Consider the following 27,706-nt stretch of genomic DNA (forward strand, 5'->3'; position numbering starts at 1 on the left):
ATTATTCGATTCAGTTTAAATATTCTAATATATGATATATAATAGAAAAATTTAAAAAAAACGGAAAGAAAGAAGGAGCAAAAATTATATTTACCAGTGGAATAAACTTGTGTACAGTCTCCACGTTCTGTTTTGATCAAATCTAGTTGAGGAAGTTCAATATTTTCATCAACGACTAAGGGTGTAATTTCTTCCCAATCAAATAAAAGATCATCCGTAGTATAAGACACTGGGAAAAAAATTTATGATTTATATAAAGTAACATAGTCAATGTAGTCAACCCATATTTCCTCGGTTTTAAAATAGCTTGTGGGTTATACTACCAGTACAATTGAACAAACAATTAGATAACAAGCTTTGTGTCCTGCTTATTTGTAGACAAGCCTTCCTAGGTTGTTTCTTTATAGTCTAATAAATTATTTCCTATTTCTAATAAAATTAAGCCTGGTAAAAGTTTCTCATCAAACTCTTTATTTATGCTTATTAAATTATTTAAATACTTAAGGTTGAAAAACCACGCACACGTTAATTACTTTATTGAACTGTAAATGAAGTAAGCTGAAAAAGAACTGAATTGAAGTGAAAAAGATAGGTTGATCCATGAAACAACGAAATGGTGTTTATTTTTATTAATTCTCTTTATTTGTAAAAAGCATGTGTGATCATCAATAAATGTTTTCTTTTTATAAAATTTACTCACAGTTCAATTCAAATGTCTTCAAGACAAAGAATCATTAAGCTTTTCTTAGAAGTCGAGACCCGTTTTCTTCGAACGTATAAATGTAGTTTATCTTAAGTATCTGAAAAGAGCATGTATTTTCAACCAAGTATCTTTATAAGTAAGAAAATATTTCACCTAAATTGCTTATTTTATTTATTATTTTTCTTTCTTTCGATATTAATTCGTATCATATCATAAGCTCACCTTTGAAAACATGAAAAATAATTATGCATGCATGTAGAATCTGTTAAATTAATGTAAAATCGATGAGATATGCTTTTAAAAATCATTTTATAGCCTATTTTAGCAACAAATTTTTAAAAAAATATAGATAAAACTTACAACTTTCCATCTGCAGAGAACATTTTTGAGTATCATGTGGATATGTAGCAAAATTCATGGCACAAGATAAAGTCAATGTTAATCTGTAAGCAAAAACAATTTTCAATAGAATGCAATATTTTATTTCATACAACCGTCGTTAAACAGCCGACCCAATTTTTGGGTTTACCACTACTAATGTTCAACTCCTTAGCCTTGTAATTTTGTACCCAATCCAGAAGGCAAGGGAACTCTTGGATCAAGTATTGGAGAAATTTGCCTTCGTGGAAGACTTTTTTTGATGGAACTAGCCAGCATTTGCGTTACATGGAGAGGAAGACCATGAGAACCTCCCTCTTGGGTCATCCCCAGCGCGAATGCAGGATGCAGTGCTTTAGTTGGAAAAAATATTTTAGGAAACTCACCTTTTCACAAGGTTAATGCCAGAGTGTTTTCATGTCATTGTTAGGCCAAAAAAACGTGACCGGCTTTAATTCTAAAAAGACTTTTTAAAAAAGGAGAGGATTTGCAGCTAATTTGCATTACGTTTATCTTTGATGCATTCATCAAAAAAGTTATTGATAAAATAGTTCCATTTAATAAGTGAGTACACAATTCTTCATTAGCACTTGAAAAATATTATGACAATAGATTTGTTAAGTACACTGCTTTGATAGCAAGAACGTAAAAAATGTATATATTCATACGTACAAAAAGGGATACATATTTGTTATGTTTACAGTAAGAGGAGTTTACAGTAAGAGAAGTTACATTAGATTAGTTAACAGTAAGAGAAGTTACATTAGATTAGTTAACAGTAAGAGAAGTTTCCATTCGTAATAACTTAAGTTACTTATTTAAAAGTGTCTTTATTCAATTAAAACGTAAGTAAACTCAATAAGCCCCTCTTTTTATAGCGTGAACATAATTATTTGCTTCTTAGACTGCTTCCTTTACTTACCAGATTATAAAATATGTTAGACAATGCTATAAAGAAATATAATCTCATTTATTATTCACAATTTTACAAACCACTTGAAATTAAGTAAAGACTATTTAAAAGATTTCGTTCTTTTAAAATATATATAATATTTACTTTAATTACTTAGCTTTTCAGCTACATCAAACATTTTGAGCACTATATACATTTCCGAAATGTAATTTTTTTACAGAACATATCTTACTGCGTGTGCTTACAAACGACCCCGAAAATTGCACCTATCAGATTCAAAAGTTCACTTGCTTTTTTTAATTTGATTGGTATAGTTTTCACTTCACTTAAAAAAAAACAATCACTTTAAAAGAAAAAACAATTCTAGAATCGAACAGAAATTTTTGTTTCGCTTTGCAAAAAAATAATAAATAAATAAACAGAGAAAAGGAAGAAAAAAAGTAGTTCGAAATCTTTTTCAAATATTTAAAAATTTTTACTATCGCAAGGTAAATAATGGCAGGGCTAAAGAGAATAGAAGGGCTAGTTCACTCCGCTCTTAGAGCTGAAGCTACGATCGCTCTTAACCTAAAAGATAAAAAGAAACATTCATTTTTATTAAATGGATGTCCAATATATATTTTTTTTATTAATAAAAGTAGAGAGAACGAAACAAACGTTAAAGTTTATATCGGCGGTAAATTGATAATGACTTTAATACGAGATATGTGTTTTTTCTTATTTCGAGTTAATTGTCTCGAATATTCTGAATTACATCAGAAAAAAATTGAAAGTCAATTATTCCCCCTTGTAATTGTGTTCATTTATATTCAGGCAAATTAATTAATTTTTTTCCTACAACATTTAAAAAAAGACAAACAATGAAGGAAATGCAAAAAAAAAATGAACAAGAATTCTATCTTAAATTCAGTGAAAACACCTAATTTTGATGGAATTTTGAATGTATTAAACCAGAGAGAAATGTGACTGTTTAAAATTTACTTCCTGCTTTTGACTAGAAAAATAATTTGGGAATATTCAAAGAAAATTTGTTTTGCGTGTTTTAACTTTAAAATAAGCTTCTGTAACCATTTTTGCACAATTAACTAAACTTCTTTAAACCATTAAAATCTACTTATAAATAGTGTTTTTTAAATCATTTTGAAATAAAGAATACAGTTCTGACCGACAAGAGTGAACTATCTAACTGATTAATAAAACTTACTTATTTTTGAATAAAATTACAAAAAATGTAGCTTATTCAAAAACGATATTTATTGCCGATTATTATTATAAAAATTAGAAATGAAAACGATTATTATTATAAATAAAAACGATATTATTATAAATAAAAACGATATCATTATAAATAAAATCGTTATTATTGTATAACGATTATTATTCTAATAAAAACGATTATTATTATAAATAAAAACGATATTATTATAAATAAAAACGATATTATTATAAATAAAATCGTTATTATTGTATAACGATTATTATTCTAATAAAAACGATTATTATTATAAAAATTAGAAATGAAATAGCAACTGCGCTTTAGTTAGCCCATACATTTTATTTGCATTTAAAGTTCAAATGAAAAAAGTTACATTAGAGGAAGAAACGAAATATTTAATAAACTTTTGAGAATAATTATTATTTTCTGTAAAACGCATCTTCTTAAAAAAAATTAGTTCATTTTAATTATTTTTTTAAAAATTACTTTTAAATAAAAAGGGGTGATAGTTTCAAAATAATTGGTATCATTTTAAACTTTTTGTTCCCATACAACATATCGATACCATTGAGTTATTAAATAAATAAATAAAAGCATTTTTCGTTTAACCCTACAACCGCCTTATCAATGCTGTACGAGATATTATTTCTTCAAAAATATTTAAATATGAGTATAGAATAGATTATTCTATTACATCGATTGTCACTGCTGTGAACATTTTGGATCCTAACCAAAAATATAAAGTTTCTATGAAAATGAAGTTATAAAATATTTTAGCAGTTCAAAATTCCTGTAAAAATACAGAGAGAAAAACGAGAATGTGCACTAGTACTAGTTCAAATGCACAAAATCGGAATTTTCGTTAACAGATTTCTGGAAACTGTAGGTTTTTTACTGTGAATTTTATTAAAGAGGCTTTTTTCCGATATTCTAATCTACTTTATGGGTAAACAACNATTGCATATATATATATATATATATATATATATATATATATAGCATATGTATTCAAAATCCTTTTCAGAAATGAAGTTAAAGAATTATGCACATTAGAAGTCCTAATTTAATGTTTAAGCAAGGAAGAAACAAAAACTCTATCGAAATATTTAGAATAAATAAAAGAAAATGGGATGAAAAACAACGAAACAAATTTGATTACCTGACAAAACGTGAAGTTGTTTACAATAATCAACTCTCGGCTCCTTTCTCTTTTCTCCAGCAATTTCTCAGTCCTTCCTTTCTCAAAAGTGCTAGACACTTTTATAGAACTACTCTACACTTCTATAGAATACTATACACATACTATAAACTTCCATAGAGTTTTGTTATTTCCTCCCTTAAATATTTAATAACTCGTTATTTTCATTACTTCATCTTTAACCAAGCTATCAAAAGCTGTTCAGTCCTTAAATTTCGGCTAAAATTGCACTTTTTTATTTTTACCAACAAAAATCAAAATTTAATTTAATCAAAAGAAGCTTAACCATCAGATGTCATATTACTTACCATAGAGCCTTCATTAATTGAATCCAGACCCATTACTGTAACATGGAACGAGACTTTAGTGGGTTTTCCTGAAAGAAAAAATTTAAGCAGTACGAAGCTTTAAAATTTATAAAAATATTAAATAATTATAACTTATAGAAGATTTTATGTAAAGTATGTATACAGGGTATCCCAAAACTCATGGTACATTTGCTCTGGAGTCGGAAAGAGATAAAGTACGAAAAATGCTGTGTCAGGAAATGATAGGAAGCAAGACAGAGATGAAATGAACCAATAAAATGAAGAAAAATATTTTATTCAACAAGTGAAATTAAACAACACTCATCACGGGAACTGCTCAAAATTACGCCGCCAACATTATCGTACATTAGCGTAAACATCAGGCATATGGTGTCAGTATACCCTGGCAACAGTACAGCTACCCTGGTCAGTATAGCAACTGGTCAGTATAGCTACCCTGGCAACAACGTTTTCAGATGAATCCATGCGACCATCGTCGTAGATGAGGCTCTTCATATGACCCCAGAAGAAAAAGTTCAGACACAAAAGAAAAGTCCAAGCACGTTACAACTTGCATTCGGACCATGGATTGTATAATAATTTGTCCTTGTCTAGTTGTTTTCTATCCCCTCCTAACGTATGTACCCTGAGTTTTGGGACACTCTTTATAAAGAGTGTCTCGCAGATAAAGTTTCTATTGTTGATAAATTAGGCGAACACTACTGAGATCATAGGATTAAGACAAAGATGATCGAGGGAAAAACATAAATGATTTTTTTTAAAAATTGTAGCAAAAGCTACCGTTCAGTGAAAAGGAATTTTTCTCACCTGTGTCTGAAACAGTTTATGTTATTATGTTGGTATTTGGGTTATACAAAGAATTGCTCTATTTTTGTTAATTAAACAATTGTTTAAATTTTAAATTTTGACAATACGTTAGCAAAGGCAAGACTATTTTGTAGTATATCTTTAAAATAATAAGTCATATTGGCCTACCAATACCAAAATATAAAAGCCTTTGAAAATTTAAACACAGTTAGTGTGTGTAAGAACTAGTTGATTTTGATTTTTCTCACCAAAGGAGCGTAGTCCTGACACTTTCTTTTCTTTTTTTCAACTTAATTTTTCATAAAATCTGCTATAGTTCGTTCACCCAGAGTTGGCACTTGGTTCCACCTCCCAGGACGAAGAGTTTATTTCAGAGCGGGAGTAAGAGAAGAAACGTCTCCGCTCTTAAAATTGAGACAACCCTTAATGCGCGCCAAACGCAAAAAGTGAATTATTTTTCAGTCACTTACTTCGCTTTATCATCTGCTATTATACTTCTCGTCACTCTAGCTAATTGAACATACTGCAGCAAAATGTCTTAAAAAGGACAAACTATTCATTCAAAAGAGAGAAATATTAAATTTATGAAACATTTAATGTTAAAACACAGCACATAAAGATTGCGAAATAAATATTTTTATTATACGATCACTAAATAGCAACCTTGTTCAGGACTGTTCATATTCTTCTCCCAAAAATAATGAAATAGTATCGTCGGATACCACGTGATGAACGTGGAGCCAAGTGCCAACTCCTGGTGAATGAACTATACTTAAAAATGAAATATACTTATAAATGCAATTAATTGAAATATAAATAAATTGTTTCATTCATTAACACTTTTTAATTATTTGATATTACGTACATAATTAGAATAATAAAGGCAATTTTTAAAATATAAATTAATAGGGAGTATAATAAAACAGATGTAAATAGCGCTTAGAAAAGGGGAATGGAATATTTAGAAAAACCAACTGGAAGGGATAATTCGAAATTTTTAGAGTTTTATTTCATTTATTTGAATAATTTATGAGTTTTCAAAATTATTTTTGAATTATAATCATTTTCAGATTTCCTATTGTTAACTAGTTAACTTTTAAAATATAATTATCGTATTGGATTATTTCACTCTATATAAGCAATATCAAGAAACGCAGACTATGATTTGTAAAAATTGATTTGATTACATTCATGAACAATATCACTTAGATCGCATTTTTGATAAGAAAAATACGTATGTTATTTAAGGTGAAAATGATGTGTTGAATTTATTTTTATGTAAACTCTGACAAATAAATGTCTAAAAAAAAAGAATAAGAAATATTTTTTATAAATGCATTAGTCTTTAGGTATATTTTTAACAATTTAAAGGCATAATTATAGAAGTAATCAAAATACTAAAGAGTATATTAAGAGTATCTATAATAGGGCAAAAAATTATTGATTTATTATTATTATTATTGTAAAGGGCTTTGTTTGACTTATAATTCGCGCGAAGATCCAAAAAAGGTTGGGAACTCTCAATCAATGCTATTAAATCTTTCCTAATTGCCAATGGATCAATCAAATTTTAGTATAGGAACTTTGAAAGTATAGACTTTGAAAGTATAGTCTACTTTATTAAATTATAATCTAAATATTAAAAATTTACTTCTATGAAACATAAAATAAATTATTCAAAAAAAATTTTTTTATTAATATAATAATTCAATTAATTAAACATAAACTCAAAAGCGTTTAGATGTGACGAATTAAATTTCTAGTAAGTTATAATTTAAAGAATTATTATAATCCTCATTTGAGTAATATTTTTGTTCACATACATAAATTTCTGTCTAAATAATTATCATAATATTCATTTGAGTAACATTTTTGTTCTCAAACATAAATGTCTGCTTAAATAATTTTCAAATCATGAAAAACCTCTTTTCTTCGTTGAACCGAACAAATTTTAACTAGCTGGAGTAAAACAAGTTTTTTTGACTGAAATTCCCTAAATATAAACCTCTGAGTAATTTTAATCACTTTGCAGAGCCATACAGGCTATATTATTAGATGCACTTTATGTAAAATTGTAATTATCAGATTGTTTTTACTCGGATGAAACCGGTTTACGCTCCTCTATCAACTGATTAACACTGTAATGCAATAATCTAAAACTCAATAAGTATCTCCTCAATAAAAACCAATTACCTGTTTGTTTCATTATAAAATTATTGCATAAAACCTCAGGCAATTTATATAATTATTAAAAAACCACAGTGAGTCTAATAATTTGGTCTAATTATTATAATATACTACTAATATAATGATTGATATAATAAATATTCTGTAGTTATATAATACATCGCCTAACTTATCCTATCGTCAAATTTATATTATATATCGTCTAATTCAACCAATTGATACACTAACGCAAACAAGTGCAAACCGGTTTCAGTCGCATAACAACAATAAAGCTGTATAGTATCACCTGATAATTAAAATTTTACATAGAATCTTATAGTGCGTCTAATAAAGGGACTGTATATATATTTTTTTAAAAAATGCGATGTTATTATACCATCTTTCTTTGGTGGCTTCATTTTATCATACATTTTAGGATCTTCGGGTAAAATGTCACTAAATGATAATCCTCCTTGGATGGAACAATCTCCTCTAAAATTAAAAGTGTTAACATTTAGAGAGTTTATTAAAAAATATATTAAATTAAAAAAGAAATAATATTTTTCCTCAATTTGTAAACCTTTTTCTTTCGATTGTGTTATTCGTATAGTCTGTTTACCTGTTCCTTTACACAAAATGTTAATGAATTCATTTATATTTGAAGGGCGAGTTGTACTGCTTTCTATTTAGGTTTCTTGAAAAAAAGTCAACATTTTTGCACTTTTAACTGAATTCTGCAGGAAAAAAAAGGGATTTTTGCATCTGAAGAAGTAATTGAAGATAATTTAAAACAACAGCTTTTCTCTTTCTCTATCGTTTTTTTTTCCCTCACAATAAATTTTTAACAATTTGTCAATAATAAATTGTCGAATTCTGATATAAAACAAACATTTAAAAGTCATAGAAATACCGTGAAAAATAATTCAAACGAAATTTTTTGAACACTTTTAGTTCAGTCATAAACAACAGTAAACAAAAGTCAGGTAAGCTAAAATAAATTTAATAACTGTATCTCGGTGTGTTCTTTTGAACTTGTGAATCAACCAACGAAATCGGTCGAATAATTCCTGAATAATGAAGTTTTTAATTAACAACATTTTTAAAATTTGCTAAATGATAACCTATTCAATCGATTGCATTCAAATTCCATATTTTTTGATTTAAAATTTTATTCTTTAAAATGATGTAAAAATTTGTATACTTTACAACTAAAAAAGTTTTCGATTATTATTAAGTAAAAGAAAAATAAATAAAAAATACTAAAAAATATACTTTACATGGAACTTTTTTGAAAAAATAAATTTTATAATTGTGTTCAAAAAATTTTCGATTGCTTAAAAATTTCTCGAGATATATCGAAATACGCAAAAAGTGAAATTAAAATAAAAGGAAGCAAACTCTCGACTGCTTTACTAATCGAAATTAGCAAAACTTTTTGAGACCGTTAGACTTTTAGACAGATTCGGATTCTTGACACAAATTTTTAGTGTCAAAAAATCAAATAAGAGGAAAAGAGGAAGTTTATTCAGAGAAAAGAACGCTTTTGTGTCTGATTTCGTAACTTGAAATATTCAAGGAAAAACCTTCGGACTATTAAAATTAAATCCTAGAACGTGAAAATCCAATCATTAAATTAAAAGTTATTTAAAGTGTTTTCTCTTTACGCAGTGTAACACTAGCCAGACGTGTCTCAATACTTTTGTAATTATTTTTATTAAATCATTAAAAAACTTAATTAATTATTTTACCCAACATGTATTATGGTATCTGACGAGTGCAAAAACATGATTTTGGACAAAATGTTCGAAATTGAGTTAATTACAAATTTGAAATACCTGTAATCTTAGTTTTCTAAGAAATACTTCACTTGTGTTTGTATTCTATTTATTTACAAAGTCATAGCAGTTTTTGTGCAAGTTGATAATACTGGATAGAAAAGTAATTTAAAGTTTTAAAATGCGTTTATCTCAAAATCTGATTTTTTTTTCTTCACATTTTACACGATATCTCATGTTGTTTTAAAAATAATTGTATAAAATTTTTCATGAGTGCTTATGATTTTAATAAACATGCCTTGAATTACAGACTAAGAGAAAAAAAAGTAGAATTTTATTTTTTATGCGTGTTTTTTTTTTTTTTTTTTTTTTGCAAAGACAAGTGGGAAATTTTTTTAAAATTTGCTTTTCTAACTACATCGATCCCTAACTTAGTAGTAAATGCACTTACTTTAAAGATAATAGTTCAAAGCATAGGTGATAAGCTTCTAAATAAAATCCTCAAGGGATTTTTTGTTTTGGTGAATAGAAATGTTTTTACTATGCTTAGCGTATGGGCAAAAAAAAGCCTTATTTTTACTTAAAAAGATAAAAGTGAAATAATCATACTTTTTTAGCAAGTTGTATAAGTTTTTATGCATAATAAAACAAAAAAGCGAGTTTTTTTTACTAGTTTTATGTTAATATTTAAGGACGCCCGGTGGTTGAGTGGTAGCGCTTCGTGCTCCCATGCCACACACAGATCCTGGGTTCTATCCTTAGGCCGGGCAAGATTGACTCAACCTGTCATCCCTTCAGTGGGTAGATAAATGAGTACCAAGCATGTTTGGGAACTAAACACTGAGGGAACCGGAACATCTGCTCCCCAGAGCCCAAGGTCATGAGAACTGAGATGGGCACAGTAGACCTTGGCCCTGTATGGACTGTCGTGCCACTGAAGGAAGGTTAATACTTAAGAAAAAAATTTGTCGAAACCTTAATAAAAAGGTCCATTAAACATATGTGTGACCAGCATCTTCTAATAAGAACGTTTCCTTGTTTTCAAAAAAGAAAAAGATTAGTAACACAAGTGTATCATTATTAAGATTTATTTTACAGAAACAAGATAGCTCTGTCTATAATGTATCCATAATTTGGAACGGAAATCAAAACAAAATTTTGAAGTAATAGGTAACAGAAAAAAATATGCACTAACAAACATGTACAGTAAGCAAAAATATAAATTTTAAACATACGACTTCTAGAAATTTTATTTCGCAAGAACTGATTTACCATTTTCACTCAATTTTTGTATTTTGATATGCATAATTACATTCTTTAAAGCGATGTAAAAAATTTTATGCATTGCAGTTCAAAATTTTTCAACTATTATTAAGTAAAATAACAAAAAATAATAAATATTTTCTAAAAGTTATTTTTCGCATGGAATCATCTTTAGATAAAATAATTTTATAATTGTGTACTAAAATTTTTCTATTCGCTTAAAAAGATCTCGAGATATAGCAAAATACGCAAAAAATTAAACTAGCATTAAGGGGTGAAAACTTTGGACCGCACTCCTAGTCAAACCATTGTGTGACCAAACTATATTTCTAAGATTGCGGCTACCACCTACATTTTGGGGGTCAAAAATCCGAATTCTGCGAATAAAAGACATAAATATTCAGAAAAAGCATGTTTTTGTATCTTATTTCGCAACTTAAAATATCGTCTGCCCTTTTTAATTAACATATTTGAGGTTGATTTCTCAGATCATTACGATTGAGTCCTAGAACATGGAAATCATATCATTAGATCAAAAGTTATTATGGATGATCCGTTTACTTATTTGATACTTTTTCAATATACAGTACCTGCTCTTTAAAGAGATCGCATTGGGATCTGAAGGTCTTGATTTCAATAAATGACTGGTTCCTAAATTTTCACCAATTTCGTCTCCAGACGATCAGATTGAAAACCGAAATTATCAATAGTTTTTGTTTACAACTGGAGCCCGAGAATGTGAAAGTTTAATTTCGCTCCGCACGATGCTAAACATTTCGTAAGTGGTTTTTAATGGCATGCATGTTTTTTAGTTTGATTATATTCTCATAAGAAGACTAACATGTATCTGTTAATTATATTAAATGATTTTTTAATATTTAACTAGGCCTATTTAACGAACTGGGCTTAACAAAACCGATTGAAGGTTTTGTTAAGCCTATTTCAAATTCATATTATTCTGTGAATTAAAAGTTATTAATTAAATTAATTATATATTGTGAATTAATTAATTATATATTGTGAATTAATTCATATTATTCTGTGAATTCATATTATTCATATTCATATTATTCTGTATTTCAAATTCATATTATTCAAATTCATATTATATTTCAAATTCTATTACAAATTAATTTTATTTGATGAAATAGTATACAATAGCATCATAATTTATGATTTTTGCTTAGTAAAAATAACTACTGATTCTTAAGTGTATCATATCGTACTTAAGTTATAAATTTTAGTGTTACTAAAGAACAAAAATGGCTACTTTATACCAAGTAATGTAAAAGAACATCCTTTTTATATTTTATTTTATAACCGTCGTTGAACAGCCGACCCCATTTTATGAGTTTAAGACTACTAATGTTCAACTCCGTAGCCTTGTAATTTTGAACCAATCCAGAAGACAAGGAAACTCCTGGATCAGTACCCCCAGAGGTATTGATTTGTTGTGGGAACATGGAGGACTTTGAGACTCGACAGATTTAACGTGCATCAGTCACCATTTACTACACGGGGAGTCTTCGGCCGGCGAGGATCGAACCCACGACCTCTTGGACTTGGGCCCAGCACCCTACCGACCAGGCTGTCCCGGCCCTAAAAAGAACATCCTTGATGTAACGAAACATCTAGATTCAAAAGTAATGTATGGCGTTTCACTACAACTTTTGTCGTAAAGTGGTCGCAACCATTTTGGGCGCTGAATTCCTCAAAATATTTTACAGTGTACAGTGCACAAGAAACAAAGGGATCACCTTAAATGACTTTTAGTCTAATGATCGGATCTTTACATTCTAAGACTCAACTTTGATGGTTAAAGGGGGTGACCTCAAATGTGATAATTAATTAGAGCATTAATATCGCCTGCACTAATTAATTAACATATTTGAGATCAAATTACAAAATCAGACACAAAAATAGACTTCCTCTTAATAAACATACTTTTTTTTTGAAAGATATAGATTTCTGATCCCCAAAATAAAGGTGGTAGCCACAATCAGAAAAATATGGTCCCCATAATTAGGTCAGGAGAGCGATCTAAAGTTTATACACCTTAATGTTAATTTGACTTTTTGCATATTTTGCTATATCTCTAGAACTTTTTTAGCGAATTCAATATCATTTTTTTATTGTTTTATTTAGCAATGGTCGAAAAAATTTTGAATTGTAAGATATACGATGCTTTACATTATTTTAAAGTATGTAATTTTGCAAGTTAAAATTCAAAATTTGAGCGAAATCGGTTGAAAATTTCCTGAGAAATCAAATTTTAAAGAAGTCTTATCTTAAAACTCGATTTCTCAGAAACTATTCAACCGATTTTGTTCAAATTTTGTATTTTGTCACGTAAAATTACATTTTTCAAAATGATGTAAAAAATTGCATACCGTACAATTCAAAATTTTCCCGTCTATTATTAAATAAAATAATAAAAAATAATGAGAACTTTTAAAATTTATTTTTTGTATAGAATTATTTTTGGACAAATGATTTTTATAATTGTGTGCAAAATTTTTTTAATTCATTAAAAAGTTCTCGAGATATGGTGAAATACGCAAAAAGTAAAATTAACATTCAGGGGTCAAAACTTTGGATCGCTCTCCCGACGAAACTTCTCCCTTATATTTTGGGGATTAGAAATCCGAATCCGTGGAAAAAAGGTATATTTATTCAAAGAAAGTACGTCTTGTGTCCTACTTCGTAAATTAAAATATCGTCTGCATTTCAAATTTGCATATTCGAGGTCACCCTCTTGAACCATTAAGATTACGTCAAGATCTGATCATTAGAACAAAAGTAATTGAGGGTTGTCCATTTTTTCGGCAATTCATTAAAGCAAATTTGCATAAAATTTCAAAGTTTAACTTTCAATCAAAACTCTTAGTTAAAGTTATAAGGAAAGTATTTTAAAAACAAATTAAAATCGCTTCAGTGTTAATAAAAGTGAATATTAGTAACAGTGAAGGAACTGTTTACCCCAGAGAAATTCATCACTTATTATTTACGTAGGACCCCTTTTTCTCCCGACCTAAATTTTCTGCATTCTTACAAATCAGATCTCCCCAGAAGAGTTATGAAAAATAATGAGTCATTTAAACGAATGGTATTTTTATACACCACCTGAGAACAGAAAATTTCATAAAAACAAATGACACAAAATTACCAATTTATTTTGATTCAACGATCATGATTCTCATGACACTTCTTGTAAATTTCACTATCATATATAACTGATTTCGTTTTCAGAAATTTAATGACAATAAGCGGCTAATTATGAAAACTGGTGGTCACTGTATATGGTTCTCACTCACAGACTGTACCGCAGTGGACTGATCGTAAAGACGCGATTCCCAGTGGAACACCGAAGTCAGGCATCACTGACTGCGGTCAGTGTGCGGGTGGGTGATCACTTGGATCAGTCTGCGTAGGGACCGAGGGTGTGCGGTATGGGTCCTTGTTAAACTGTTCTACCGCAAAGTGCTCGACTTCGCATGCAAGTCGTCGGGCTACCAAAGCAAGGGAGTCATCCCCTCTGCAGAGAATCAAAATTGTGATGGTATGTCTTCGGATCATCTTCAGGGATGTTTCCCAGACCGTCGCCAAGAGCCCATTGCTCAGCTCTAGTATGACGTAAATGAACTACAAAAACCTGTAACTTAACGGGAATGATGTTCGTGTTGCGTTTTTATTATAGGATTTTGCATATCATAATCCTAACTCTTGGAATCTTTGTGTCATTGGAACCCCTAGGTTTCTGCGAAACACTTCTTGGAAATCACTTCATCAGTGGGTTAAACAACAAAAGTTTGACTTCACCATATATATTAAGAAAAATAACTTTACAAGATCATTTCATTCATTTTATTAGGTAGCTATAACTTATTGAAGCTAAAATAGGATTTTACAACATCATTGAAAGCTATATTTAGAGCAACTCACTTTTGAAGGAATCCAAGAATGAAAAGCAATTGAAGGATTCCACTCATCCCCACCATTAAATTAGATTAGGAACTAAAATTTAAGAAAAAAAACACATTTTAGTTATTCAAATACATGCATTCATAAATCAAAAACATTTCTATGTCAAGTTCTTTGGGAAAGTTGTGTAATGCGTTCAGAAAAAAAAAATTTTTTTTTTAATGGGGATGTATTGTCCCATTCGCCAGGAGTGCGAGAACTCTCTTCTCGTTACCCAGTGGGCACCTGTGACGTAGCCACGGCGGTGGAGCAGCATCGCCCACGTCACACAACCACAAACCCGGGAGTTCAGAAACTAGTGAGTAGTAACCATATAAACCTGACAAGAGAAATATTTAACCATAATCTTGATTCATCCAGGAAACCATATTATGAGGCTTGGATGAACTACATAAAATGAAGCTCTCCTGCAAAAGTCAGTTTGTAGCCTGGAATTTGAAGAAAAAAATGCTTTTGTTTAACTTTCCTTAAATCAAATTCATGTCCATAAAATTAATTGCCTCAAATATTACGTAAGCATATTTTTAGTAATTTTGTTTTTCCCTCTCTCCTTGTCACATAAATAAGCAAATAACAAACCCCCTACTTTGCTTACGTACGAAAGGTGCAACAGTTTTCACTCCAGGTTTTTGCTCTAACTTTGACATTTACTGTTGTAATCTATCTATGCACAGTGGGCCAGCATGCAAGGTTTCGTAGCCAAATTTAGTACTTCGATAAAATTTGTTTCAAAATTTGGGTGTTTTTATGTGCAGGTAAATTGAATTCATAGTTAAAATTTTGAAATATACTAAAAATTCCAAAAAAAAAAAATGGCGGCTGAAATATGGCGAGCAAAAATAAAATAAAAATAATATAGTGCGCTTAAATAATTAAATATAACAATGAAAATATAATAATTTTCGTAATTTTATATTAAAAATGAAAAGCAAATTATTTTTTCGAAGTAATATTACAAAATAACGCGAATTAATTACAAAATAACGCGAAAACATTAAAAAAAAAACATAATTTTTGTTTTCCGGTATATTTAGTCCACCTCTGCCATATGGGCAAAATAGGGCAGGTTTTTTCAAAAGAAGAAACATCAAGGAAGACAATAAAAAAAAGTTTAGCTAATTACCTCGTGGAACTTTTTGGAGATAGGTTTCGAAAGTGATTCAAACATTGTAAAATGTCAAATGATAAGACATATTTTTCAGTACATTGTATTCTTGTCGGTCCAAAAAGTAAATTATAATGTTTGGAATGATTATGAATACTTAATTTGGGCGATATTGAAACTGCCTACACATATTTTAGTTGAAAATTTAATTTTGACTTTTGGCCAAAGATCATGGTCTTCTGGCCCACTGTGCTATGGGATTAATTCAAATTAAAAGATGTAACCTTACATAAAACTAATTTTACGTTTTTATTCATTTTATAAAGTTCTTTTTTTTTGTAAAATATTCTTTCGAAATCATTACTTGCGTTTTTTTTGCTTATAACTCTTGACCTATAAACCTCTTCGAAGACATTTTTTCCAATTTTTTCTTTCCCCGATTTCAACTTTTATGCCACATTTGAAATTTTTCTATGTGGAATTTTTTGTTCATATTGAAATTTTGCCTTTCAAGAAAATTTTGAAAATAAAGGGATTTTAATGTCCTCCCTCTTTGTCATCAAAAATAAGTAAACATTCTCTGCGTAGACGATAAGTGGCAGAAAATTTGGTTTTTATTGAAATTACATACATTTGCTGACTTGTGTGCTCAATATAGGCTTATAAGTCATTGTCAAGTAGAAAATACAGATAGAACAATTCAGAGAAAGACATCACGAAGAATACATCCAAGGTTACGGCGGGATTCGAACCCGCTACCTCCACGCTTAACAGAGCGTTTGGACCGACGATACCGCTCGGCCAGGGAGGCCCCAGAAAATTTGGTAATGAGTGAAACGGAGCAAGAATAGTGTTTTAAACATAATATTTTATTAGGAACAGAAGCAAATAATGCTCATGGAACTGCATGATAATTAATTCTTGCATAATTTTTAACTCATGTTGTCAGATACATGGCTAATACGATGTTTTTAAATAGTCTTGAATCAAAAAGAGATTAGTTTCAAATTGTATCTTTTTTTTACCTCTATGAGTTTCCCAATATTTTCATTTTTTCTGTTTTTTTTTTATCACTTAATCAAACTTGTCAGACATAGTTTACAATACGTTTTATCAGTACAAGCAATAAAGCTCAAAAACTAACGTTACCTGAAAAAAATAAGAGACGGTTTTATTTTTTGAGGGTGCTATGCATAAATTATGTTTCTTTTATGATTTTCGTTTTAATATTTATATTCTTTGTAGTGGTGAACAGGAATCCGCATTCAGAGAAAAAATCTTTAACGGGAAAAAATCCTGAAAAAAATTTTGTTTTTGCATATAACCGTGGTCCAGGGAACAAGTTTACAATCCAACGATCTTTGACGAATCACTCTCTTTTACTTGGAGATTTTCCTCTTGGCTGTAGTGGGTCGTAATTATGATGCAAACTTTATTTTCATTTAAAATTTGTTTCTTGAATTTAGAAAAAATAAAAAATCATGTTTTTTCTTTATTTAAAAAAAAATGCCAAAATGGTCTTTAAAAGGATTGAAAAATTGAGTTGGGGAAGCATCTTCCTATGTATATTAAATTCTGACCGGGAAAACCTTCTGAATAAAACCTCTTAAATGGCTACTGACAAATCTGGATCAGGGATTTTCAGTCGCAAGGGAGATCCAATGCACCGCCTCGTCTGCCATTTATTTGCTGGCCACTAAAGCTTGTTCATACTTTTTTTGAAGATATTTTTTTAATGTCCAAATAAAGGCAGGAGTCAGTGGAACCTATTATTACAGAACAAAAATAAAGGACTAAGATGACCTAGAAAGGATAGAGAAGGATTCTCTACAAAGTTTAGAAAGAGAAATCGAACTTAATAACTGTTAGAAACTCACCCTAAAAAATAAGTCTAAATGTCAAATGATCGAAGAGGAAATTTAGGATTTGATTATTAGAAAAAGGTAATACTAAACTTGTCATGTTAAAGTTTGTTTTTCATTCCATTCTTTTACTTTGTTAGAATATTTTTTAATTTTGTGTAAACTCTTCATTCACATCGAAATGTCAGAGTCATATTGAGTCTAATTGCTTAAAAATTTTAACAAAACATAATTTTAGCGGAAACATGACATAGTGGGGAAAAACTAACACTTCAAACCTTGTTTGCATAGGAATTGAAAAAGAAAAGATTAAAAATATACAAAATTTTGAGTAAATTCTGATACTTCTAAGGGGGTAAGAGAAAACTTCCCTCAAGATTTTAGAGGCCTGGATGGCAATACTTTACCTTCGTTACTTGTAACAAAAATAAAAGTAAAAAATACGTACTTTTACTTGTACTTCTTTACTTTTTAAATTTTGTTCTTATACTTGTTTTTTCGCTGCTTTTTGGCAAAAAAGTACAAGTATTTGCAACGAGAATGTTGAAGAAAATCATTACTTTTTTCTGAAATTTTTTGAAAGTTTATATTCGAAAAAATTAAGAAAGTGTGAAATATCGTATTTTAAATTAAATATCATATGCATTAAAAAAACTTACAGTTTTATCACTATTATTGATTTTGTAAAAAGAAAAAAAAATTCTTTTCGAATTTAACCATATAGACATTAAATTTGAACATCATATCATTAAATTTGACAATATAACGTTTGTGTTCAATTTTTGATTAGAGTGCATTCATTATGGCATATCTATATCGCAATTTGAAAACTTGTCATTAATTATACAATTTTAAGATAATTTTTTTAACGTTTATGAAAACGAGAGATAATTTATAATTTAAATGAATTTCATGTGAATTGCTGTAAATGAATACAAATTTTTATTTACTTACTTATTTCTTTAAACAAACATTATGATGTTTATCAAATTTATTCAAAAATTTAAATCATTACTACTGTTTCCGAAAGTAAAAACAAGATTTTTAAACATTTGGTAACTTTAAAATTAACATAAACTAAAACTCCATTTTCTATACAAACATTGAATTTCGTTTGATTTCTTGATATTTTTAGAGTTCACACTTTCAAAAAATTTTTTACTATTTTCATGCATTTTTAAATTTTTTACATTTAAAATAAAATTGAATGCATTAAAATGTTAGGTTCTTCCTAACAGTTTCTTAATGAAATTTAAAGTTACTTTGAATTTTCAATTTCTTCAAATTGTACTTAAAAATCGTTACTGTTTTGTTTGTGCTTGTACTTTTACTCGTTACTCTTAATAAGTAACGTTCCCATGTATGGATAGAGGTATTTTAAAGATGTGGATCAGAAGACACCCATGAGTGTTATTTCAAAGTGAAATTATGTAAAAATTGAAAAAATAAGCAAAAAGTGAAAAATATCATAAAAAATACAGTCTTAGAGAAAGTTTAGGAAAAACTATGATTATTCGGTGAAAAAGTATTACTCCAAAGTGATGAAAATATTTTGATTTCATCTTAAAAGATCACGCAAGAGAAATTTTAATGAAATTTAAGTATTTATTAATTATTCTCCTCTGTTTTTCCATTGAAGTACTGAGCTAATATTAAGATCAAGTATTCATTTATGTATTGTAGTCATGTTTTTTTCATTCTAGTAATTCTTTGATATATTATCCTATCATTTTTTTCTACTTTCTTAATAACGACAAGCACTGAGTTTATCGTTCTTTGCCTTGGAAAATGCCGGAGGTGTAGCTCATTTTGCTTTACCTGGTGAGTACCTTGTAACCAAAGTGACGGAGGCGAGCAACGTTACCCGCGTACTTCCACAGTACAACGCAACAAGTGACGTACTGATACTCGTTCATAGGGTGGGCCACATTCACACACAACAGAGGTCAACAAACATCCATGCCCTGAGTGGGATTCGAATCCGCAGCATCAAAATGATAGTACAAATTTTGTAGTAACTTTTTTCTAGTTTTCGATTAGACCTCAGAAATTTCATTGTAATAATAACATTCCCACTTAGTTTATTGCCGTATTTAAAAAAAAGGCGTTTCTTCTGAAATATATACATAGATTTCCCAGATAGCAAAATAAGGTTTATTTTCACTCAGCAAAAACCTTTTAATGTATACCTAAAAATGTTTTTGTGCTGCTTTTACGTGTAAAACTTTTAATCTTAAACCTTTTAATCTTTAGATCTGTGACAATCTGCTCTATTCTAAGCATATTACCCAAATCCAAAATCTTTGAAAACCTTAAATCGAGGTTGTCTTAGGGTTTTCGAGCGGAAGAAAGCTAGACGAAAATAATCTTAAATCTGGGTAAGCTTTCTTTTCGCAACGTCTTGTATGCTCAGCGAAATTTTAATGAACTAATCTCTAGCGTGACGGTAGCTAAGACGTCATTATGGACCTAAGTCACAAAACTTTTTAAAAAAGCTTTAAAAATAATTTTTAATCTTTTTAGAATGAGAGGTTTGCAATATTTTTGCTTTATTGAAAAAAGGTTTTTAGTACAAACGTTTTCCGTGACAATAAAAAGAAGCATAAGGTTACATGCTTTCTGGGTGTGGCTGTATGTGCGTGTGTCAGAAAATTTGCTTGCAAAATACGGATTTGTAATCAACATTTCTAAAAAATATATACATAAACAAAAGATAAAAACTCAATTTTTCTAGTCCTCTAATGCCTGGGTTAAAAACACTATTTCCGTCAATAACCGACTTTTGTGTCATTTATTTTCATGTTCTGGGGCATCTGTTTTCTATATCATATTCTATTAACCGTTAAAGTGCGTTCATTGAATTATGTATAGTTAAGCATTGTGTATAATTAAGAATTGAGTATAATTAAACATTAAAATGATTAATTAATGAATAAATGATTAATAAGAAATTCTACCAAGTGAGCTTAAATTATCTCAACAAAAATTTCTATTCAAAGAAATAACATCTGATTCAAGTAAGAGAGAAGAAATCGATATCAGTGCGCTGAGGTTGTATATTTCTTCCTTCTTTTTTACTCAAAATTATTTGCTGATCTAGAAGATCAAATATAATTTTCTTCTCTCACACATTGATTCATCAAGAAAGAAAGAAATTGAAGAATCAATATTTAAAACATGTAACAATTAGGATATTTTTTAGAGTATTTCAATGGACACAATATCTTTTCTTAGTAGAAAAGTTCAATTTTAAAAGTATGTTTTAAAAAAATTTTGTAAATAAATAACAATACGTATTTTTATAGCCTGACATTTGACAACAATTTTCGCAACGAAAGTTTTACAGCTAATTTTAATTTAAAATTCAGATTTCTTATAATGAAACTTCTCGTATTTCTCATTCTCAGTTAACTATAACTGAACTAAAAATATTAACTATACTAATAATGTAATAATACTGAAGTTAATTAAATTCAATTAAATTTATTTACTTTTTAAAAAAAAATGTTTTTTAAGCTTATGGGCATTCTAATGCCCCATATAAATATAGGAACTGCTTATAAAACAACAACTTTTTCACTACCAACAGATAGGTCCGTAAGCCCAGCTAGGTTTTAAGATGCTTTCAATTTTTCAATAGGAGAACGGAGTATGTAAGAACAATTTAACTGACTTCAACGATATAAAAATATTTTTATCAATCTGCTTACACAACAACTACTTTTTCACTACCAATAGATAGGTTTTTAAGCCCAGTTAGGTCTCAAGATGTTTTCAATTTTCCAATAAGAGAACGGAGTATGTGTGAAAACAATTTAACTAATTTCATCTATATAAAAATATTTTTATCAATCGGAAGTAAATATTGATATCTTTTTTATCTATCTCAAGTAAAACTTTTTTAATTTGCTGTTTTCTATTTTGGAAGAACAAAACTTTTAACATTTAACATCAATGCAATTGGCTTCCATGAGTATAATTTTTTTTTATTATTATCAGGAGTTAATACAATTACCGTTTCATCGCTGTCAAGTTAAACCATCTTTTTCTGTTATCTTCCGGTTTGAAAGGTCTGGTTAAAAAGTATTTTTTGATTTAAAAAGTATGCATTATTAGAGATCACAAATTAATATTTAAATAAGAAAAACAAATTGAAATCTGTCGATTTAGTAACGCAGAAAGCGGATAGGAAAAAAAATCAAAGGCATTCATATTGCTTGATGAAGTTTGAAGATATTTTTAATAATCGCTTTTCAACTTCTCCTTGTTTTCCTCGGCAATCAAGCAGATTTAACTGTTTTATTCCCGATTTCCTCAATAGTATTTCAATAGCTATCGATAGCTTTTTGCTTCGCTTCCTGAGCCTCTATGGCTTATTGGTTAATGCACTGAACTATCATTGTGAAGAACTATGGTTTGATTCCCAGTGGCGGCTTGAAGCTCACTCAGCTTCAGATCAATGGGTACCAGCTTGTCAGTAAGTAAAGGCGGCATGTGCGGACAATCACGTCGTTGATCCCAAAATTGAGGAGCCTTAACCTCTATAGCTCCCTTGCTTGGCTGTTGCGGGAATGCTTTTAAATATTAAGTTGTGTCTCCGAATACGCAAAATTTTCTACTCCATTTTTGACATGTTTATGTGACGAGCATTAAAGATAATACTTTATAAATTTTTATTGACACTACAATAGTAAGTATTTGATATTCGAGAGATTATTTGAGTCGCTCAGAAGCCAATGCGGTTAAGTCCAAAACACAGAAATTGAGAAAATTAATGTTTTCTGATACATTAGTTTTTAAAATTCTTGGTTTAATAATTTAATTAGAAAAGTGTATAAAGTCTTTTTTCGAGGTGTAAACTCTGCAAAAAAACAAGATATGTACAGGATGTCTAAATAAAAACGTAAGTATTTATTGAAATAATGACAGCATCTTGAAAATTTTAGGACTTATACCTTTTGGCAGCTGAAAAAGATAAGAAATTTATGTAAAAAAATACATATAAAAAGTGGACTTATTCACAATGGCTTCTGAAATTATTGTACAATATATTCAGAAGCTATTAAAAAAAGGGCTGTCTAACCTAGAAAAAAGTAACCAACGAGTTAATCCTTTAATAACTTAGAAGATTATTATTTATTTCATCAAAATTTCCAAAAATCAGAAAATATCAAAAAATGGACTTAACCGCATTGGCTTCTGAGCGGCTCATTTGTCTCACGAATTAGAAAATATTTAAAAAAAATATTTGTTGGGGTAAGCGTTATTGTCGAAGATATGCCCAGACCTTTTTCAAAAGGGAGCCAACTATGATGGGATATTTTATAAATAATTTTTAAGTAAAATATTTTTGCATAGCACGGTAATATTTTTCTTAATTCTCATTTGGGGATACCTCCTCCTTTTCTTCGATCGTATAAAGACGTGAAAGTGAATGACTAATAAAGGATTCTATAAAATTAATTTTCATTTTAGAGCGTTTTATTGCGCGAGCGAAAAGTAACGTATTCGTAATTTCATATGTTTGTAAATGAATAATAAGTGACTCAAATTCTAGTGATAAACAAATTTTCAATTGGTATTTTACACAAATAAAATAAAAAATCTTATTTTAAAATTAAAGAGAAAAGAAATCATTAGCAAATGAAAATAAAGAAGATTTATATCAGCAAAATCTATTTTTATGCTGAAGTAAATACATCAATGCAAACATCCTTTCTATGATGCGTGTATACCTTTGCATCATATTTTTACACGTATTTTTGCAACCAATGATGCAAACATATTTTTGCAAGTATGATGCTTATACATCTTTGCATACAACTTATTATTGCAACCAAGGATGTCCTACCAGGTGGCCTAGAAAAGTACAAAGATTCTCCTTCTCAGGAGCCAACACTGGTTTTTATAAACGGTTTAATTAATTCATGTAAACTAACTAAGGAAAAAACAGAAATTTAATCTACTCCTAATGACTATAATACCAGAATACCCAGGTCCAATTATTAGACGCACCATAAGATTCTACGTAAAATCATAATTATCAGGCGAGGCTATACAGTTACCCTACTAAAACCGGTTTGCACTTGTTTACGTTAGTGTATTAATTGGTTAAATTAGGCGATATATGATTTGACGATAAGATAAATTAGACGATATATTATATAGAGTATTTATTATATCAAGCATTATATTAGTATATTATAATAATTAGATGAAATTATTAGAAGCACTGTAATTTTTTAATAATTACATGATTTGCAAGAGTTTATATGAAATACTTTTATATTTAAGCAAACATGTAATGGGTTTTTATTCAGGAGATTTTTTATATACTTATGTACTTCTAATTTGTATTTATTTTTAACGTATTACATTGCAATGTTAACCAATTGATACAGGAGCGTAATCAAACAAACCGGTTTCATTCGAGTAAAAACAATACAGCTGTATAGTATCACTTGATAATTATAATTTTACATAGAATCTTATAGTACGTCTAAAAATATGGCCAGGGACTGTATATTGATTATACCCCAGAATCAAATGACGCGAATAAGTTTTAATAAAGAATAAGGGCATTTCTGGTTCTGCTGATAATTGTTTATTTTTTTCTTTCTTGATATGCGATATTGATTCTGTATATATTTATTATTTCTTTTTATTAAATCTGCTCATCAGCATTGTCACTCATTTAGAAGTACAAAAATCAAAATTAATATTTTAAAAATTTATTACCATCATTCTTTCCTCTCTCCTCTCATTTTGTTGGAGCTTTCACACGTATAAGTAAAAAAGCGCTTCAGCTTACGTTTGCTATTGGGCTGTAAAGAAAGTAACATGTTTCATGAAAAAAATACATATAGCGACAATCAAAAAAATGCAGTGACTTAATATAAAAACATAAAATACCATAATTAATTTATAATAATATAACATACAAAATTAAAATGTGCTATAAGCATTAAAAAAAACGAATAAATAACAAAAAGAAGTTTAAAAACAAGTTGCTGTGGCAACAGTAATTTGTAAATTTGTTGAAAAGCAGGAACATTTTTTACTTAGTTTTAATCGGTATAATTTAAAATAAGAAAATCAAAAAGTTGAAAGAAATCTGCCGAATATTTTCTGAATAAAAGGACCCACAAAGTAGCGAAATTTTAAAAATTTCTCGACAGTTTTTCTATCATTTTTCTTTTAAATTAGCGTTTGAATTATGTCACATTTAGTTTCGAATGTAGCATAGATTCTAATTTTTTTAAGATTTGTATATTTTAGGCTTTCCATTATCCAGACATTTTTTCCATCACCATGAGATTTAAAAAGGAAAAATAATAGCAAATTATTTATTGCAAAGAATTATCGATAAAGTTTAATAATGATGTTATTGATTAGTTTCAGCTCTGAGAAGAAAAAAATATGGTAAAAACTTCCAGATGTGGTAAAATTTACCGTGTTTTCCGGCTCTATGGGAACATCAAAAAGTACCATGCATTGCTCGTGTCGTTGATAATGGCTTTTGGTAAAGTTGCTGTTTTGCTGTAATATATGCTGTTTCGTAGTAAATTTGGTAATTTTAGAATTGGTAATTTTGACAGTACTAGTATAATTTTAGATAGCGCTAAAGTGTTTGGATTGATAAAAAAAAATTATTTAGTAAATGCTTGGTTTTGGTCGGTTATTTTTTTTCATTCTTATGTCAGAGAACATTCATGCCACAATTAGTGCAACCAATCCTTAAAATTAAATACATACATATTCTCGCAACCAATCCTTAGAATTATAAAATAATACCCACTTGTTGCAGTTGTTTTACGTCGCTGCACAATGGGCTATTGGCAACGGTTTGGGAAACATCTCTGGGGATGATGCCATCACAATATTGATCCTCTGCAGAGGGGATGGCGCTTCGGTAGCCCGACGACCTGCACGCGAAGTCGAGCACTTTACGGTAGAGCAGTTTAACGAGGACCCCACACCCTCTGTCCCTACGCAGACTATTCCAAGTGGTCACTCACCCGCACACTAACCGCAGCCAGTGATGCTTGACTTCGGTGATCTGCTGGAAACCGTGTCTTAACGATCAGTCCATTGTGGGACGCATTTGTAGTGGAATCGTGGAGGATTTGAATTACGCCGCAACCACGGATTTATCTATCTATTAATATTTCTTTGCTTATTGCTATATGTTACTCATACATATGCACACTTTTATGCAAAGTTGAGCTTCGCCTGAACTACGGAGAACCCAATGATGATTGGTTGTTCAATTTGCAATAAATCTCAACATTCGGTATTTCTCTACCCGTTCTGAATCATGGACGCAGTGGGATCGAATACCACTATAATACTGGATGCCCATCGCTGTCTGTCACAAACTTATGCTATCTGTTTTCAAATTGAAAAGGATTTTTAAGCCATATAATCTTAATATTTTTGCACAACTATAATACTGAATGCCCATTCGCGTTGTCTTTCACAAACTTATGCTATCTGTTTTTAAATTGAAAAGGATTTTTAAGCCATTCTTTGTATTTAAAAATAAAAATCACACATGCATTTGAATAAATAAATAAATCCAACTACCGATATAAAAGATGCATAAAATGGACAGTATATATTAATCTAGCCGAGTTTAGTATCTTAAAAAAGGTTGAAAATTTAATTGAGAAAGACATTAGAAACCCCTAAATAACTCCAACCTAACATTAAAATAAAACATAGAATTTTCTATACCAAATAGACTGTAAGGTCTATTTGGTAAAAGGCATGGACATCAAAATATTAAAATTACCAAATAAATGGTAAAAAGAATGATAGTTCTGAAGAATAGCTCGATAATTTTATCGAGATTCTTTAGAGCCATGCGTGAAAATCATTTTTTCTGTTACATTTTCTTTTCAGTTTTGTATTTTTACTAAATTTATGGTAGTAAAAGCTATAATTTTTAAAATCAGAATTTCCGATAAACCCTTATCATAACGAACAATAAAGTACAAAACAAATTATTTAAATACCGTAAATTTTGGTTTAATTACTATAAAAGTATGGTAATTTCGCCAGAATTTTTTTAAGCGGGAAATATTAACGAAATACGCAAAAAGTAAAATTAACATTAATTTACTCTGATACCTAGAATTTAAGAGATTTCACACAAAGAAAATTTTATTTAAATTTTTTTTGTGCGCAATTGTGTTCTTCAAAATATAATTGGATTTACCCTTGTTCGCTAAAGTTTTTAATTAATGTCAAAAATTAAATGAAAGGTAAAAAGTTCGATTCAAGTTACGTTTTGGACAGTTTTATAACACATAAATATCTTTGCTTTAGTCTAGTAGATTTTGTTTCACGATTAAAATATGCAGAATGACACTATTATAACAAATTAAATCTCTTGCAATACTATATAATATAGTAAATATAAAATACCCTAAGTAATTAATTACCCCTCATAATTATCATTGAAAGCCTAATATGGGCATGTTCACAACAGCTCCATAATCAATCTTGAGGGGTTATTTGCCCACTTAAGCTCATTATCAGTTAATTAAAAAAGTAAATAAAAAGCGAATTTTCTGAAAAAGATTTTTATTTAGCTGTATGTCGCTATTATTTGAAACGATGAAAATAATCTCGAGAGGCAATTAAAAAAGCAAACTTTTTCACCGTAAAAACTTTGTATCAGCTGTGTTTAGCTATTCATAAAAAATTTTGGCTGATAAACAACACAATATTATTTCAGATGTCCGCTCCATGTCCTCTTGTTATTTTATTGATTTTCGTGCATTATTTTACTGCTTTTTACATTATTTAACTGTTTTTAACTTCTAACTAATGTTATTTATATTTTTAATAAGTTATCTTATGTCCATAATAATTAACTATAAAATCTATTTATTGGATTTTTTAAAGTTTTATTGAAATTCCTGATAGAGGAGTTTTTTTTTTCAATAGAGAAGCATCTCTTAGGAATATTGAACTTTTTTTTCTTTTTTCTTTTTGAAGAAATA

The 27,706-nt window shown here is 29.1% G+C and overlaps 1 protein-coding gene across 1 annotated transcript in view; it reads right to left on the bottom strand.

Annotated features, from left to right (window-relative positions):
- The window catches only part of LOC107446984 (glycine receptor subunit alpha-2), a 53,505-nt gene that overhangs the window by 7,303 nt on the left and 18,496 nt on the right, over positions 1-27,706 (bottom strand). Inside the window, exons 2-8 of the mRNA XM_071187284.1 lie at positions 24,435-24,520; positions 14,691-14,762; positions 8,108-8,202; positions 4,717-4,784; positions 2,976-3,055; positions 1,064-1,146; positions 95-229 (exon numbers count right to left, since the gene is read on the bottom strand). Coding sequence (XP_071043385.1) covers positions 95-229; positions 1,064-1,146; positions 2,976-3,055; positions 4,717-4,784; positions 8,108-8,202; positions 14,691-14,746 — 517 coding nt within the window. The 5' untranslated portion in view covers positions 14,747-14,762; positions 24,435-24,520. The remainder of the gene's footprint in view (positions 1-94; positions 230-1,063; positions 1,147-2,975; positions 3,056-4,716; positions 4,785-8,107; positions 8,203-14,690; positions 14,763-24,434; positions 24,521-27,706) is intronic.

Source organism: Parasteatoda tepidariorum, chromosome X1 (genome assembly GCF_043381705.1).
Source record: "Parasteatoda tepidariorum isolate YZ-2023 chromosome X1, CAS_Ptep_4.0, whole genome shotgun sequence".
In the NCBI taxonomy this organism is placed as follows: Eukaryota; Metazoa; Arthropoda; class Arachnida; order Araneae; family Theridiidae; genus Parasteatoda; species Parasteatoda tepidariorum.